Raw genomic sequence first — 16,971 nt, forward strand, 5'->3', positions numbered from 1 at the left:
CCTCCACTTACATGAAATATCCAGATTATGCAAATCATATAAAAATAAGGTAGACTGGTTGCAGGCAGGAGGTGGGAGAATGGAAGAATGGGAAAGGACTGCTAACGGGTTTCTTTTTGGGGTAATGAAAAAAATGTTCTAGAACTAGATAGTGGTTACCGTTGCACGACACTGAATACACGATAAAAAACACATAAGCCAACTTCTTAAAAGGGTGAATTTTATGCTGTGTGAATCAGAACTCAACTAAAAATTCAAATTAAAAATTTAAAAACTGCTCCGCTCATAGAGGCTCTCCGCCATCAAGTGAGCTGGGACGCAGCACAACAGGAACACTCCGGAGCAAGCACAAGGTCAGCTTCTCTTCCAGGCCCAGGATCGGGATTCCACCTCGCCTTCCGGAGCGGAAGTCTCAGCTTGGAGGCCGCTGATTGGCTGAGGTGGAGGAGTGGGCGGTGCAAAGGGGGGCGTGCTCAGTCCCTCCCGGCGGGGCGGGGCGGGGCGGAGCAGGGCGCCGCCTTTGCTCGCGAGATTTTGCTGGTTCCGCATTTCGGGTCCGTAAGGTGGGGGAGGAGGGCGAGGAGGGTGTAGTTGCTCGCACCGGCTTGCAGCGGCTCGACCCCGGCGGGGAGCGGCGGCGGCGGCGGCGCGGGCTTCCGCTATCCACGGGCTGAGGACTATTCGCTCCCCGACGGTCCTGCGCGGGCTCCAGATCCTAACCGCGGCGGGGGCGAGTGGCCCCCGCCCCCACTCTGAGAAGAGAAGATGAGTTTCCTCTTGTGAGTGTGGCTGGCCCAGGGCTCCAGGGCTGAGGGCTGATGACTGAGGGCCGAGGTCGGGGCGGTGGCGAGCGGGCGCCTGAAGCGACGGCGAGCGTCTGGGGTCGAGGTCCCTTGCTTGGCCTCCTCTCAGAGTCACGCGGGAAGCCGGGATGTGGGCAGAGGAAGCGGACCGAGAAGGCTGGGGAGAAGAAAGGCCCCGAGGCCGGCAGCGCCTCCGAACTTTTCCGTCCCAGTGCGCCTGAGGGCAGATAGACGATCGGGGGGCGGAGCCGCGGGCTCCCGACTTCGCTCAAGTCTCGAGCCTTTTAGTGACGATCCGTGCTGACTTAGCATTTTACTCCACCGTACTCCCAGCTTTTAATCAGTCAGCGGTAGATTACCCCCGCGGAAAAATGCCGCCCCAGGAAAATGTGGATTGCCACAGTTTGAGAAGCTTGAAGTTAAGCTGTGGGCCTTGCAGCCATCCAGACGTTCTGTCCAGTTCTGATTCAGCCCACTGTGTGAATTTATGTAATTGACTTTTTAACTCGGTAGAGTCCTGTAGAGATAACGTCTGGGCTCAAATGAGACTAAATGGGAAAATTTGTAAATTCTCTGATGATTCCTTAAGGTTTGAGAAGCATTGCTCTAGCACCTTGTTTATTATTCTCAGGTGGCACTCTACCTAGTATATTGCTTAAATATGTCTTGTGTGAGCGAATAAATACCCATTTTTAGTTACGGGCATCACCCATATACTTGACACTCTTAATAAATTTTATTAAATCACATTACATAGTGTTTCATAACCGGAGTTTACCCCTTTCCTTATTGAGAGAAATTTGGATTCTTTCTAGTACCTTGCTATATTATAAAATAGCACTACTAAGAATATCTTTGTCTAAATCGCTTTTTTCCCCTGTGGATTTTTTTTTAAGCATATAGTTTTCAGAATATGATTACCGTATCAAAAAGTTCTATTGTTTACATTTTAATTGCAAATTTCCATATTACTAGAACAATAATCCCCACCCCACCCCCGCCCCAGTCTTTCATACATTAATGTTTAGTTAATGGTTTGTGGATGCACAGTTCCTAGTTGCTTTTGGACGTAAATAAGAGGCTGCTTCTTTTAAACTTTATTTTGTTGATGGACATTTTACTTTTTGGCGTTTATGAATAATGCTGTGAACTTTTGTGTACAGATTTTTGTGTTGGATGTATGTGTTCATTTCGTTTGGGTATATATACCTACGAGTGGAATCGCCAGGTTATATACTATATAGTAATTGCCAGTATATATAGTATATAAGTATTTAACCTTTTGAGGAATTGCCTGACTTTTTCAAAACACTGCACCATTTTTGCATTCCCTTCAGCACTGTATGTCAGTTTCCCCACACCCTCTCTAGCATTTAATTACATTTTTTTATTATAACCATTCTAAGTGGATGCAAAATGGTATCTCATTGTGATTTTAATTTGCATTTCCTTAATGGCTAATGATGTGGAGCATCTTTTTGTGTGCTTATTAGCCATTTGCATATCTTTGAGGTAGTATCTGTTAAGATTCTTTGACCATTTTTTAATTGGGCTGTGTTTTTGGTTTTGAGTTGTAAAAATTCTTTATTGTGGATTCAAGTCCCTTATCACATCTATAATTTACAATATTTTCTCCTATTTTGTGAATTATTTTCACTGTCTTGATGGTGCCATTTGAAGCACAAAAGTCTTAGTTTAGATGAAGATCATATTGAATCTTGAGACATCATTTCATGCTAGTTTTCCTTATTTAACTTCCTGTGATGTGCAGCTCCTTGTTTCAGTTTGTAAAGGGCCATTCCTTCTAATTTAGTACTTTCCTGTTAAATTTAGGTTTTTATCGTGTTAAACAAACTTTTCTATGTTTCATTTTTATCATTTTTGTAACTCCATTTTTCATAATCAGTCTTGTTTAAAATTCAAATTACTCAGGTAAAGTGGAAGTCTTCAGTTCTGTTCCCTTCCTCTTCCTAGAAGTAATCGCCAGTATCCGTTTGATGGGTGACACCTTCAGTACATTTACAAAATGGGCTTCTGCTACATTTCATTCTGTAACATGTTTAACTGCGTATTGAGATCTTTCCATGTGAATACATGTAGCTCCATCTTGTTCTTCTTAAGTACTGTGCAATATTCCATCATGTAGCTATGTCATAGTTATTCATTCCTCTACTAATAAGCTTTAGGGTTGTTTCCAAGTTTTCTACTATTAAAAACAATCTGGGAAAACACATCCTTTCCGTATCTAGGAGCGGAAGGGGTGAATTGAGGAGCAGTTCAGGGTTAAAAGATACTGCTATATTGCTCTGGGAAGATGTTACATACTTAGACCAGTAGTGTATTAAAGTGCTAATTTCTCTATACCCTAGCCCACACTTAATGTAATTGTTTTGACCTCTGACACTCAAATTAAGGAAAAATAAATCTTGTTTGAATTGAATAGCTTTACAGACATTCATTGGTCATTGTATTTGTCTTTCTGAATTGCATATTAATCTCCTTAGCCTGTTTTTCTAAAGCATTCCTTGCCTTTTTCTTGACGTTATAAAAGCTCTTTATTATTTGGCTAATACTTTGTAATATAGGTTGCAAGTACTTTTTTAGCTACTTGTTTCCTTGTTCTGTTGTCTAAGTTTTAATTGTTATGGTTAGAAATGTGTCCATTTTTTCTGGGCTTTGTTTTCGGTTAGGAAGACCTGCCTTATGAGTGGTGTGAGGTAGGAATAAGAAACTTTTTTTTTCCTCCAAAACCAGTTGTCTCTCATTTATTTTCCCCGCTAAAAACTCTTAAAATGTTAGTGCTACTTGCTTTGTTAGCATCACAAATATTTTGATATAGAAAACTGGATTCTTGAGCTCTAAGAACCTTACAGCTACTTCCCTGGCAGCACTGGTTTCTGTAGGTGGAACCGGGGGCCAAAAGGAGGTTGTTTCTCAGGCAGTCAGAGTTAGTGGCAGGTCAAGAACTGGAATCCAGGTTTTTTCTTCTTTTGGTTAAGATGTCCTTTCTGTTACACCAGACTGCTTTACGAGGCATGATAAAATTGTCTTCTGTGTGAAAGTGTGCTGCTAATCCTGTTTAATGTGAGGGGGAAAATTTAACTTAGTCTTTTATATGTTAAATTTGCTCATCTCTCCCTGCCCCGTCCTCCCCCAACTCCCCCCACCCCGCCCCTCGCCAATCCTGACATTTTCAGGGAGTATTTTTTATTTTGAAAACAACTTACATGCCTAAAATTAATGTCATTCTGCTTCTGGTCCTAAAAACTGATGTACTTTTTTACTTTTAACCTAACAGTAGTAGCCGCTCTTCTAAAACATTCAAACCAAAGAAGAATATCCCTGAAGGATCTCATCAGTATGAACTCTTAAAACATGCAGAAGCAACTCTAGGAAGTGGGAATCTGAGACAGGCTGTGATGTTACCGGAGGGAGAGGACCTCAATGAGTGGATTGCTGTTAACAGTAAGTTCTAAATAACTTTCAACTTTGCTGGTTTATAGGAAGATTTTGCTGAAATCTTTTTGTTAATGAATTTTCTTTTATGGGTGTAACTGTCATAATACAACAGATTACCTGAGGAATGTAAGGGCAAATACGACCAAAGTGTGTTGTTCTGTTCAGAGTACCTGATTGTCGCTTGTGTGGTTGAGTAGAGAGAACTGAGGGAAAATGAAGAGTATTTTGGGGTAATTTCTGAGGAGAATGGTCTGAATTGCTGAGTAAAGTCAAATGAAAGATTGATAAATACAGAGATTCTACCTGTGGTGGACATGACTTTGTAGGGAATCCATCAAATCAGTCTTCGCAGTTGTGTCCCTACTCCCAGCAGCTTTAATCTGCCTATGTACGTATACTGAGAAGTCAGTTGCAGTTCGTATGGTCAGTCATCTGATTGTTGTGACTTACGAGTAGTCAGAGGAAATTGAGAGATGGGAGAAAATGGAGGGACCCGTGGGCTGAAAGTACTCTGATTTCAGGAAAGTAAGGGCATGCATGGGAGGATATGCTGAGGCTAGAAAGATGAATATTAGAGTCTGTCATTTCGGAGAGGAGATCAGTTCTGGGTGCTAAAGTTTAAGTCTATTTGGAATTTTAGATGTTGCAGAATTTTTAAAAACTTTTTAATGGAAATTTTCAAACACACAAAAGTAGAGAAACCAAGTATAATGAATCCCCAGGAATCTGTTATCCAGCTTCAACAATGAGCAATTCAGGGCCCATTGTGCTACTTCTGTGTACTACCCTGGCTATTTTGAAGCAAATCCCAGACATATTATTTCATCTGTAAATATTTCAGTGTCTAAAAGATAAGAACTTCCCCCTTTTAAAGATAATAACAATGCCATCATTCCTTTTTGTTACCAGATATCCAGTCAGTGTTCACGTTTGCCCTGATTGTCCTTTAAATGTTTCTTTTTAAAACAAAAAATATGGATGGTTTAAATCAGGATCCAACAAAGCCTATATGTGTTTCTTGAATCTCTTAATTTACAGGTTTCCCCTCATCACAGTCTTTTTTCCTTGCTATTTTTTTTGTTGAAGAAACCAGCTCATTTTCCAGAGTATGAATTTTGCGGCTAACATCCCCAAGGCGCCCATTATCTTTTTCTGTTCCTCCTTTTGTTTCCTGTAAATGTTAGATCTACAGCGGCTCTGTCCAATAGAAGTTATTACTATGATAATGCAAATGTTGTATATCTTCACCGTGGCCATTTAGCACTTGAAATGTGGCTAGTGTGACTGGAACTGAATTTTAAATTTAACTTCATTTTAATGTAGACAACTATATGTGTTTAGTGGCTACCTTGTTAGCACCCATTTGGTGCTTTGATTAAATTCAGGTTTGATTTTGTTTGTAAGACTGCTTCGTAGATGGTGGTATATATTTCCAGCAGTGTAGATACTTGTGTAATGTCTAGTCTTTTTTATGTGTTATTCAACTACTGATAATCTTTGCCTTGGTCAGTGTGGTCCAATGGAAATATATTGTGAGCTACAAATGTAATTTAAAACTTTATAGTAGCCACATTAGGAAAATTTTTATTTTTCTCAACTCATTAAAAAGCCATTATTTATATTACTAAGAGGAAAAACAACAAGGTGCAGAACTATGTAATATGTTAACCTTTTATGTAAGATGGGATAAAGAATCTTAGGGGGCAAGAGACAAAAAATTATTATAGTGTGTAGGGGGAAGGTGGAGTGGTTGGAATTTAGATTTTTCACTGTATATTTTTATATGTCTTTTGATGTGTGAACTATGTGAAGTATGTATTCAGAGAAGACTCCTGTTTTGTAACCTTATTCAAATTATCGGTTATTCTAAAGGCATCTGTTGGCCTTCTTCAAGCTTAGATTTTTCTTTGAGACTTACTGCTCTAGATCAGCTGTTCTCAAACCTTTTGGTCTTAGAATCTCTTTATTCTCTTAAAAATTATTGAAAACTCCAAAGAGCTTTTTATTATGTAGGCTATATCTACTGATACTTTCTGTGTTAGCAATTAAAACTGAGAAATTTTTAATACTTAATTTAAAATTTTATCTCTAAATAACAGTGAACCCATGACATGTTAACATAAATATATTTTTATGAAAAATGACTATAAAATAAATTTTAATGAGAAATGTGACATTGCTTTACATGTTTGCAAATCTTATTTAATGTATGGCTTATAGGAGGACAGCTGGATGCTCATATCTGCTTCTGCCTTAGTCTTTTGTGATGTCACACATCATGGAGCCTCTGGACGGCTCCTCTGTGCCTCCGGAAAGAAGTGAAAAGAGCAATTAAGATAGTTCTGACCTCACAGATTTTCCCAGAAACGGGGTCTCTGGACCACATTTTAAGAACAGACCAATAAACCAGGACACCATCTGGGCATACTCTTTGCTTTGAATGAATATTAAGTACCTAAGTATTGCTTTCTCAGAAACATGACTAATTAAGAGGAAAGTTTATAAGCAAGGGAGTTTTGTATAAAATTCCTTTTGACAAGATGAAACTTTTTTTTTTAAATTAATTTGTTTTTTAAGAAACTTGGAAAAGCCCTGGTTGATTTTTAGGTAATCTTTTTGACAGGGAACTAAAACCTTTTTTTAGAACTTTTCAAGGCTCATGTGGTTTTCTTTGCACAGAGTTTCACTTAGTTGAGTTTATTTCTTTCCCCCTTTTTCTGTTTTCTTCCAGATGTCGCTGAAGCTCCTTTAGGAAGCCCCCCTTGACTTCTCAGCTACTGGAGATACTGCCTTTCCTCTTAACTCTAACACTTATTATTATTATTTGTCTCTTTTAATCTTGTCCCTTCTGTTAGGTGGAGACTCCAGGGCAAAGGACATTATCCTATGTCTTTTTTATGTCCTCAATACGCACTTGGCCCCAATTTTTTTTACGATGAACTTGATTTTTAAAATACCCGACACAGCTAATGCACCTTCTCCCTCACAGTTAACTCCACGACGCTTGCCTTCTCTTTCCTGACACAAACGGTATTGTCTGGTCTAGACTGATAAGAAGCTATGTATTTTTTTTTCATTTGCTTGGATATAATCAAATTGTATATTTTAATGTAATAATCACCATTAAGTTGGAATTATCTTCTAATACTTTATTTTCCTGCTGTTGTCAGCTGCTTAAAAGCTTAATGTAAACATTAAAAGTGAATATATATTAAAAGTTAACTTAGGTGTAACAACCTAAAAAGAGAATTCGTAGTTCCCCTGGATTGTTGAATCTCTTGAGGATTCTTGGCTGAATCCTCCAGCTGAGAGTTCTGATGTTTTGTGTTTATGCAGACATTTTAACACAATTCTGCTATTATCTTTCCAGCTGTGGATTTCTTCAACCAGATCAACATGTTGTATGGAACTATTACAGAATTCTGCACTGAAGCAAGCTGTCCCGTCATGTCTGCAGGTCCAAGGTACATATACTGGCTATTATATAGGTATTTGAATTAGTAAATAAAGCTAATTAGCAGTTGATATAAATTAAAGGATAAAGGCATTGTTTTTCTTATCTATTTGCCTGTGAAAACAAAAAGCTTACCTATAAACTTTTCATTATCAAATACTTTGGTATATAGTACTTAGTGTTTTGATTTTTTATAATTGCATTATAGAAAATACGAATGTTCAGTTGTAGGAACGAAAGTAAAGAAATTTGAGTTAGGTTTCTTTTGCTTTGCAAAAGTTATTTTTTCAATTTTATTAACATTTATAGTTCTGTTTCTGCTTTTTAGTTTCATGGGTGAGTTTTTAGTTGGCCCTTTAATATTTGATTTTTTTTCCTTGTGCTTGCTTAGTGTTAATTACTTCCAAATTGTGCTGCTTCAGTTTTCTAGCTTACAGATGCTAGATTAAAATTTTTTGACTATAATAAATTTCAGGAAATACTGAGAAAGAAGTGGAACTCTTTATCACCCATAAAGTTAAGTCAGGATATTATGGAATTGTTTTAATGTTTCCAGTCTTTTTTCCTATAATAAATGACTGATTTTTGTGTGGTGATAGGTAATCAAGATATTTACCTCTTGGGAAAAAAATTGTCCTTTTCTGAATTTGCTACAGGTGTAAAGGAGAAAAAGGTCCCCAGTGAGTTTGAGTCCTATTTTTATCATATTACTTTAGGAGTTTTTTTTTTTTTTTTAAATGAAGTCTTATTCCTCAAACGTCCTTAACAGAAATTTAAATAAAGCTAAGAGGAAAGTTAAACTTACCTTTGGCTTAAATGCTTCACACAGTGAAGTTTTGCATAAGTCTTATTAATCATTCTAGCTCAGCAAAGGTGAGGTAGAAAAAGTTGCATGCCTAACATTGTTTCTTTAAAACCTTCTCCAAGAAACAAGGTTTTATAATCTTGGCTCTTTTGGTGATTACTTAATTGCCAATGAGCTAAGAATGTGGTGGGTCCGTTACCCAGTCCTTAGCACCCTCTGCCTAACAGGCAGGAATGTGGTTGGTTTGTCTTTCTCAGGACTGTGTTATAATACATAAATTCTAGCACAACCAACTGCCACATTATCTTTTTCTCTTCCATTTATAACCATCACATTTCAGAATATGGATATAACTTTAAGTCGGTCCTCCATATCCACAGTTCCTCTGCATCCATGGGTTCAACCAGCTGTGGATCGTGTTATATTGTAGTATTTACAATTGAAAAATATGTGCATACAAGTGGACCCATGCAGTTCAAACCCATGTTTTTTGAGGGTCAACTGTAATTCTATAGGGAACTCCCAGTAATCTTCAGCAGGATTTGAGGTAATTTACTTAAGTTATATACAACTTCTGTTGACAGACTGAACCTACGCTAATTCCAAGTTGCACATTTGCTAAACGTTTTTGAACACTTTATCAGTAAAGCTTTTTTCTCTCCAGATATGAATATCATTGGGCAGATGGTACTAATATTAAAAAGCCAATCAAGTGTTCTGCACCAAAATACATTGACTATTTGATGACCTGGGTTCAGGATCAACTTGATGATGAAACTCTTTTTCCTTCTAAGATTGGTGAGTTAATTTTGTAGAATTAATTTTCTTTTTAAATGATAACTGTTCTTCTTAATGCTCTATTACTTTTTAAAAAATGTAATAAAGACTGCCAACTTCCTCTCCAAAAAGATTGTAAATGTATACTGCCCCCAGCCGTGTTTGTGTCTGCTGTGTTTCTTCATCAATGCTACTTTTTACTCAATTTTTCGTCTTTTCTATTACGGGTAAATAAATTTCTGTTTTAATGTACGTTTAGAAAATATCGATCAGATTGAGCATTTTGGGGTTTATTGATCATTGAGTGTTTTCTGTTTATATCCTTTGTCCATCTCTTTATGTTAAGGATATTAGCTCTTTGTCATATATGTTGCATGTACTTTGTCCCCAGGTTACCTTTTTCTTATTTTGTTATGAGGTGTTTTTGCTGTATGTAACGTTCTTATTTTGCCCTCTTAATCTTTCCATTTATGAGGTCTGGATTTTAAAACTGATCAGAAAGATACAAAGTAAAAAGTTTTCCTCCTAGAAGATTTTTAAAATATTAGTCCATGCTTTTATTTAGTACTTTTGCGGTTTTGTTTTTATGTTTAAGTCTTTGTTCTGTCAGGAATTTTTTTCTCAATGTCCCCTTTCACTTTTTTTCCAGTTGTAAATGCTAGTCAGTTGTCCAGTACCACTTATTGAATACATGTATCTTTTCTCTCCTGATTATCATACTTGCACATCAGATTGACATATCTTGGATCCTTCAGTCTCTTTATCTGTTCCTGTGGAAATTCCGCATGGTTTTATTTACCATGGCCATGAATCTTTGAACATCTTGTAGGGCTAGTCTCTCTTCCTTGCTCTTCTTTTTCAGAATATTCATGGCTATTCTAGAAATTTTGTTCTTCCAAAGAATTTAGAAACATTTTGTCAAGGTAAAAAAAAAATCTTTGAGACTTTTATTATGCTTTCATTCAGTTTGTAGATGAACACGGGGATTCTTATTCTCTTAACAGTACTGAGTCTTCCTATCCAGGAACAAGTTTTATTCGTTTATTTATTTCTTATTTCCTCTGGTAAACTTCTGTGTTTACTTTATGCTAATCCTTCAAGTTTCTTAAGTTTATTCATAGGCATTTAATGTTTTTTTTTAATTGATAATCTGGTTTCCAACTGGTTATTGTTTAGTACATAGGGAAGCTGTTGTTTTCTATGTGAATTTTATAATTGACCATCAGATTCTGATTGTTTCTTTTGTTTTGAGTTGGTTTTCTTGAGTTTTTAAAGTATACAGTCACATTATACTAAGATAATATTGATTTCAACTCTTTTTTTTCCTGGTAACTGTACTACTTGTGTAACTCTTACCTAAGTGCACTAACTAGTACTTACAGAGCAGTGCTGAGCAATGGTGAGGATGGTAAACATCCTTTTCTTGTTTACTTTTATATGAGTGCTCCTAGTATTTCAGTATTAAACAAAGTCTTGCTTTTGGTTAGAGCTGTGTGCATTTTTTAAAGTCAAATTGTAAAGTTTTTAGCAGATACTCTTCTAATGTCTTTTGATGATCATAAGGTTTTCTCTTTTATTATTTTTTTTAATGTTCTACTGGCAGAGTATTTTTTATTTGCTGATACTTTGATTAAGAGTCTGGCGTTGGTATTCATGGATGTGATCAGTCCTTGTCATTTTCGGTGTAAGGATGTCTTATGAACAATATACTGTCGGATTCTGCCATATCTGTTTCTGCTGCCATAATAAAAATACCAGAGACCTGATGGCTTATAAGCAATAGAAATGTGTTTCTCACAGTTTTGGAGTCTGGAAGTCCACGAGCAGGGCCCAGCATGGTCAGGTTCTGTCAGAGGTTCTCTTCCTGATTTATAGGCAGTAAAAAGCAGTGTTTTTTTTTGTTGTTGTTGTTGATATTGTATCCTCACATGGCAGAGAGGGAACTCATCTCTTTCATGTTTCTTCTTATAAGGGCACTAATCCCACTCATGAGGGCTGAGCTCTTACGACCTAATCAACTTCCCCAAGCCTCTACCACCCAGTGCTGTCATCTAGGGGCTTAGAATCTCAAGATGAATTTTAAGGGAAGCGCAAGCATTCAGAGCATAGCAGATTCCTTTTTGCAGTCTAATCAGAGGCTCTTTCAGGAGAAAAACGTGTATCATGTTGTTATGTTTAATCTGTTTGCTCTTGGTCAACTTTTCCATTCTATTAAACCTTTTGTTCCCTTTCTCATAGGATCCTTTATTGTGTATTGACTGTTTGAATGTTAAATTCAGCTTGGAAAGTGCTTAGATTAAAACATATTACTTACGTTTCTTTATTAAAGTCTCTCGCAGAGGTAAAGAATACTTCTATCATTATTATCTTTCCTCAGCTTCCCAGTTCTTCAATATTTCATCCTGTTGTTCTGGAATCCTTTCCCCCTTCGTTAGGCTGTTATTCACATCTTGTTTATGCCAATTATTTATTCTTACTTCACTCAACTGTTTATTATTCATTTTTAAACTCAAATATCCAAGTTATTAATGTTCCTTTTCATAGCAAGGTGTCCATTTGCATAATCTGAGAGAAAAGGGATCTGACTTAAAAATCCATCTTTTAGTACATGAATACAAGACCCAGTCCAGAAAAAAATGCCCATAAGCTCCAGAATAGTGTTTGAAAAGACAAAGTGGTTACCAAGCTTGGGAGTAGGGTGAGGTAAAAAATGCAAAACTCAGCTTACAAGAGCAAAATATACTAAATCTCAAACTATTAAGGACTGGCTGAGAAGTAAAGAAAACAAAATACAGGGAAGGAGAAAGTTTTCGTCTTTCTGAAAGATTAGAGCAAAGAACACTTTCAAGAGTAGTGTGGTGAACAGACCTTTAAGGCCAACTAATCTAGGTTCTCTTGGGCGTGAACGCCTCCGTCTGTGTGTGTTTACTGTACCCAGGGCTACTTGTATTGTCTTTCTCCTGTCCCTGTTTTATTAGAAACATTATTCTTAGAAATATTCAACCAGGTATTTTTCATAGTCAGCCAGAACTCTCAGGAATGCAGCAGTCACGTCCCCACTTGCAGTGCTTGGAGAGAGATGGCCAGACCATCTCCTAGTTCTTTTCTAAGGACGTGTCCGTTCATTTATATTGTGAAAAATAGGGAAGTGCTGTTCCTCCCCTTTGCAGGAAGGAGGTTGTTACTTACTTCCTTGGACTATGGCACTTTTTAAAAACTAAATAAAACGTTGAGGGATCCTAGTTGAAGAAAGAAAACTGGCTTTTCACAGTAATTCAGAAGATAAAATACTTTTTATTTGTAGACAATAGATAATAATGACTAAAAGTGTGCCCCCCTTTTTTCCTTTTGTTTGGGAGAGTTTCCAGTCCTGGTTGGGGTGTGTGTGTGTGTGTGTCTGTAAAAATTTTCTGTTTAAATGCGGTAATCTATAATCTTTCTAGAAGAAACCCTCCAGTATTGAACAACTAAAATTGTTTTAACTTTGGTTCAGCATCATCTTACGTAACTTGGTACCTGTGCCTGCTATTCTAAGGCAGTCGGGAAAAATGTGGTACGTGAGGATGGATACCTCATATGCTTAGGTTTGGGGTTGTTTTTTTTCTTACCTTTTAAAAAACATGGCAATAGGCTTGTATTTGTGAATTTGTGTGTTGGAGTTGCTCGTGGCAGTGTCTAAACTTTTTTTGCTGCTTATTTTTCTCTAATTGATAAAAAGACTAATTGATACATGTGTATATCACAGGTGTCCCATTTCCCAAAAACTTTATGTCTGTGGCAAAGACCATCCTAAAGCGTCTGTTCAGGGTTTATGCCCATATTTATCACCAGCACTTTGATTCTGTGATGCAGCTGCAGGAGGAGGCCCACCTCAACACCTCCTTTAAGCACTTTATTTTCTTTGTTCAGGTAAGTTGAACTGCACTGACTTTTGTGTCCTTTGACTTGGGCATATTTGTTTGGTAATTAATAAAGAGCAATTTTTAGAGTCTTATTTGTAGAGCTAAGCACACAGGGTTCCCTCTTCTGTGTTGTTCTCTTGTTCATGTTTATTGCATTGACGTGCGTAGCAGCCTAGAAAGCATCAGCCCATTTTGAGCCTGTTGCCTCCGGCTGCCGCGGGTCTCTGGTTAGGCGTGGCGAGAAGCGCCAGCACCCAGGCGAGCTTGTGCGTGGCCTCCGGCCCCATCGCCGCTGCTGGGTTGCCACCAGGGAGGCCACCAGCTGGGTTGTTTCATGCGGTGTCTGTGCCCAGAGGGGAAACTCCTGGAAGATCTTGTTAGCTAATGTCTTGGGTTAAGTTTCCAGAAGTCCCACTTCAGGCCAAAGCTTCCAAAGTCAGCAGCTAGAAACTTCAAAAAGAACCACCCCCTTCAAAGGTGTGGCTTGTTATTGCTTTAGTTGGAATTAGTCCCTTAGTTGGAATTAGAACTTTTTGAAGTCAAAATAATTCACATTGTTTAAAAAAGGAATCAAGAAATAGGGACTCCTAGCCTAACTTTAGAGAAATATAATTCGTTATGCCAAATGTAAATATGTCTGTCTAGATAGTATTTTAGTGGAAAAACTGGCAGCTTTATGGTAGATCATTGTGTATCACAGTTCTGGGTACCACACAGAGGAGAATGTACTGTGCTCTCGCGTCTCTGTCTTCCCTCTGAGATTGTTACGTGGCACAGAGTGTAGACAGAAAAAGTCCACTGCCCCAGATGTGGGCACTATCAATGGTTCAGTGTATTGCTTTCAGTTAGTTTCTGTGTAAATGCAAACATACATAGAATTTTGATTTTATACAGTGAGGATCATGCTAATATGTACGGTTGCCTAAGTCTGCTATATTTTAAAATAGGGAGTAAAAATGATCCCATTTAAAAATGTTCATAGAGATTCTTTCATCATTCTTTCAGATTTCAGGAACCTCGGGTTGGGAATTCCTTGTCTGAATGACATTTCTAGATTTTTCATTATAGGTCTATTTAAAATTTTTATTTTTCTTCTTTTTTTTAGGAGTTTAATCTGATTGATAGGCGTGAGTTGGCACCTCTTCAGGAATTAATCGAGAAGCTTGGATCAAAAGACAGATAAATTTTTCTTCTAGAACCCAGTTACCCTCTTGCTTCATCTACTTCTTCAGCTATCTCATTGCTATCTGTTATAGACTAGAGATACAAACTTTACAGGGTAAAAAAGGCACCTGTTGTCTGTGTCTACTGACAAAATTGTCCCAAAGGTAGGTTGGCCATTGTAATACCTTCAGAGTGAGAAGTTCAGGACACAGCTGAATTTGAGGCACTGTGTGACCACTGCCACAGTCATCCTTGGTTGTAGTATGCAACAACTAACTAGTTTATTAGTTTTATTATCCTTTTACTGAAGACAATGTTTGAGTCTGTTTCAGGTGACAGCATGACGGATATTAAGAATTTCCACCAATAATTTATTAACAAGTTTCCAGAACAAATTTCCTAATAATGCAGTCAGATCAGTTTTATTCTGTTTTCATTTTACAAATAGAAGAGATGTTTTTAAATTTCCTTAAGATTTAGAATATTTGTGTCACTTTGGATGTTTAGAATATCTGTGTCACTTTGAAGTTTGTACGGTAGTGTTTTTATAGATAAGTATATATATGTATATTTTTTCAAAATCCATGATTGCAGTGTAAATCATATGACACGTGGTATGGGAGTAACCAAAGTTATTTCTAAAATGACTTTATTTTTCCATCTTTATTTGGGATTTTATTCACATAAACCTATCTAAAATTTTAGGAGTGTGCATCAAATAATTTTTTAAGGCTATCTGAGGATTGTCTTGCAGATGTTTATTTTGAAATACTTCAGATTAATTTGAATAGGTTTTGGCTGAGAAAAAAGATGGATTCCAAAAAAATTATGACGAATTTGGGTCTTAAAACCACTGTTTTGCTTCATATTGTTTGTTTTCAGAGGCCTTGAAATTTGGCTAGGAGAATGGAAGAAAGTACTCAGAGTACTTGATTATTTTGTTTTGAGTTCTCCTTTAAAAAGAAGCAACTCTGCTTTTATTGTGACTTGATTCTTAGTGAAGAGTAGCATAGAAATACACGAACATTATCACAGTAAGGATCAAACTTACGGAATACCACAGGAAACAGCCTTGAAGATGCACACCTTTTATAACCCAGCTGAAAGTTTGGTGTGCTACCTGTTTGTATGTGTGTGTGTGTGTGTTTGGTGTATGTTTAAAGGAGACAAAATGGGAGGAATAAGTAAAAACAAAAAAACAAAAAAACTTCATTCTGTTAATAGTTTTTATATCAAAACTTGAAATTATTCTGTTACTATTGGAATAAAAATCTTCCCCTTTAGTGAAGAAAAGATCTAATTTTCATTAGGTTTCTAAGATTTAGACTGTTTAAATGTATCGAGGCGCACATATATCGAAGACTTGCCAGACAGGCAACACTTCGATACTCTTTCTTGACATCTGCAAAGGTTAAATTTGATAGGGTTTTTGTTATTTATTTTTTATTATTCCTCTAGAGTGCAAAGAAAAGAATTGCTTTGAAACTCCATTTTTATAATAACTCAATTTCAATAAATTCTTAAATATATACATAATTTAAAGGAAACAAAACATTGGTCTGATTTAGGCTGAAACCATACATCAGTGTTTAAGGAAATAAAGAGTGGGATAATCCCTTACGAAAAAAAGAGGGAAACCTTCTCCGTGAGGCAGTCCCCAGTCCCCATTTGCAGCTTGTCCAGAGGTCCCTGTCAGGCATTGTGTATGTGTATGTTGACCATTTCCAAACAAGAAAGATTTTTAGATGCCGCCTAGAATGTTACTGTTTCTTGACTTTAAATCTTGTTGGCTTTTATTCAATCTGCAAGGAATGAAACTATATTTCTCAACTAGGGTTGTACTCTCATCATCATTTCTAATATTCCGAATATCATCAGACAAAAGGGTTCTCACTTTTGTCCACTTATTTTCAGTGATAGAAATCCTCCCTCTCTTAATGACTCCGCCCTAAAACAAACCAAAGATAGTCACATGCTAGGACAATAGTAGAGACAGCTTGATAATAGGACACAGAGTTTAAAATTTGTTGGTAATTTGAGACCCAGAATGTCCTTTAAAAAAAAAAAAGTTACCAGGTTCCCAAGCTAATTTGGCTTAACCAGCGACACATCGAAACAACTCTTTTTGTTTACATCCGAGGACAGGAGAGTTGGAGGAAGAGGAGAGGCTGACACCTCCCTGGCTTGGCTGGAGGGCAACCTTTGATTCAGGTTTTAAGAAATCAGTGTGGTAGGGGGAGGGGGATAGGTCAGTGGTAGAGCATGTGCTTATAGCATGAGGTCCTGGGTTCAGTCCCCAGGACCTCCATTCAAACAAACAAACAAACCTAATTACCTCCCCTCCAAAATTTAAAAAGAAAGAAAAAGAAATCACCCTGTCTTTGACTCCTCTCCATCTTGATTTATCTCCCTGTCCCAGAGCCTGCCTGTTGCACGACGCTTACTCCCCTGCCCCCTCCTAATCAGCAGGCTCCTCAGTGTGATCGCTGCCCCTCACACCCGATTACAGTGATGGATTGGACAGTGTTTGCCAAATTACCCAGTTAATCCTATGGTGCTTTAATTTCCAGGCCTTTAAAAAAAACTTTTGGACAATGATATGCAGAC

At 37.4% G+C, this 16,971-nt stretch overlaps 1 protein-coding gene across 1 annotated transcript; it reads left to right on the plus strand.

The window, feature by feature from the left end:
• The first annotated feature begins 557 nt into the window (after positions 1-557).
• Positions 558-16,483, plus strand: MOB1A (MOB kinase activator 1A). Its single transcript, XM_010988935.3, has 6 exons — positions 558-779; positions 4,102-4,268; positions 7,633-7,726; positions 9,186-9,319; positions 13,044-13,207; positions 14,306-16,483. The coding sequence occupies exons 1-6, from the start codon at positions 766-768 to the stop codon at positions 14,381-14,383; spliced, it is 651 nt and encodes a 216-aa protein (XP_010987237.1). The 5' UTR covers positions 558-765; the 3' UTR covers positions 14,384-16,483.
• The last annotated feature ends 488 nt before the right edge of the window (positions 16,484-16,971 follow it).

The sequence above is a fragment of the Camelus dromedarius genome, chromosome 15 (genome assembly GCF_036321535.1).
Source record: "Camelus dromedarius isolate mCamDro1 chromosome 15, mCamDro1.pat, whole genome shotgun sequence".
NCBI lineage: Eukaryota > Metazoa > Chordata > Mammalia > Artiodactyla > Camelidae > Camelus > Camelus dromedarius.

Coding starts and splice junctions, on each gene's coding strand:
- MOB1A (XM_010988935.3), top strand. Junction 7,727..9,185: donor GTCATGTCTGCAGGTCCAAG/GTACATATACTG, acceptor TTTTCTCTCCAG/ATATGAATATCATTGGGCAG. Junction 9,320..13,043: donor TCTTTTTCCTTCTAAGATTG/GTGAGTTAATTT, acceptor TGTATATCACAG/GTGTCCCATTTCCCAAAAAC.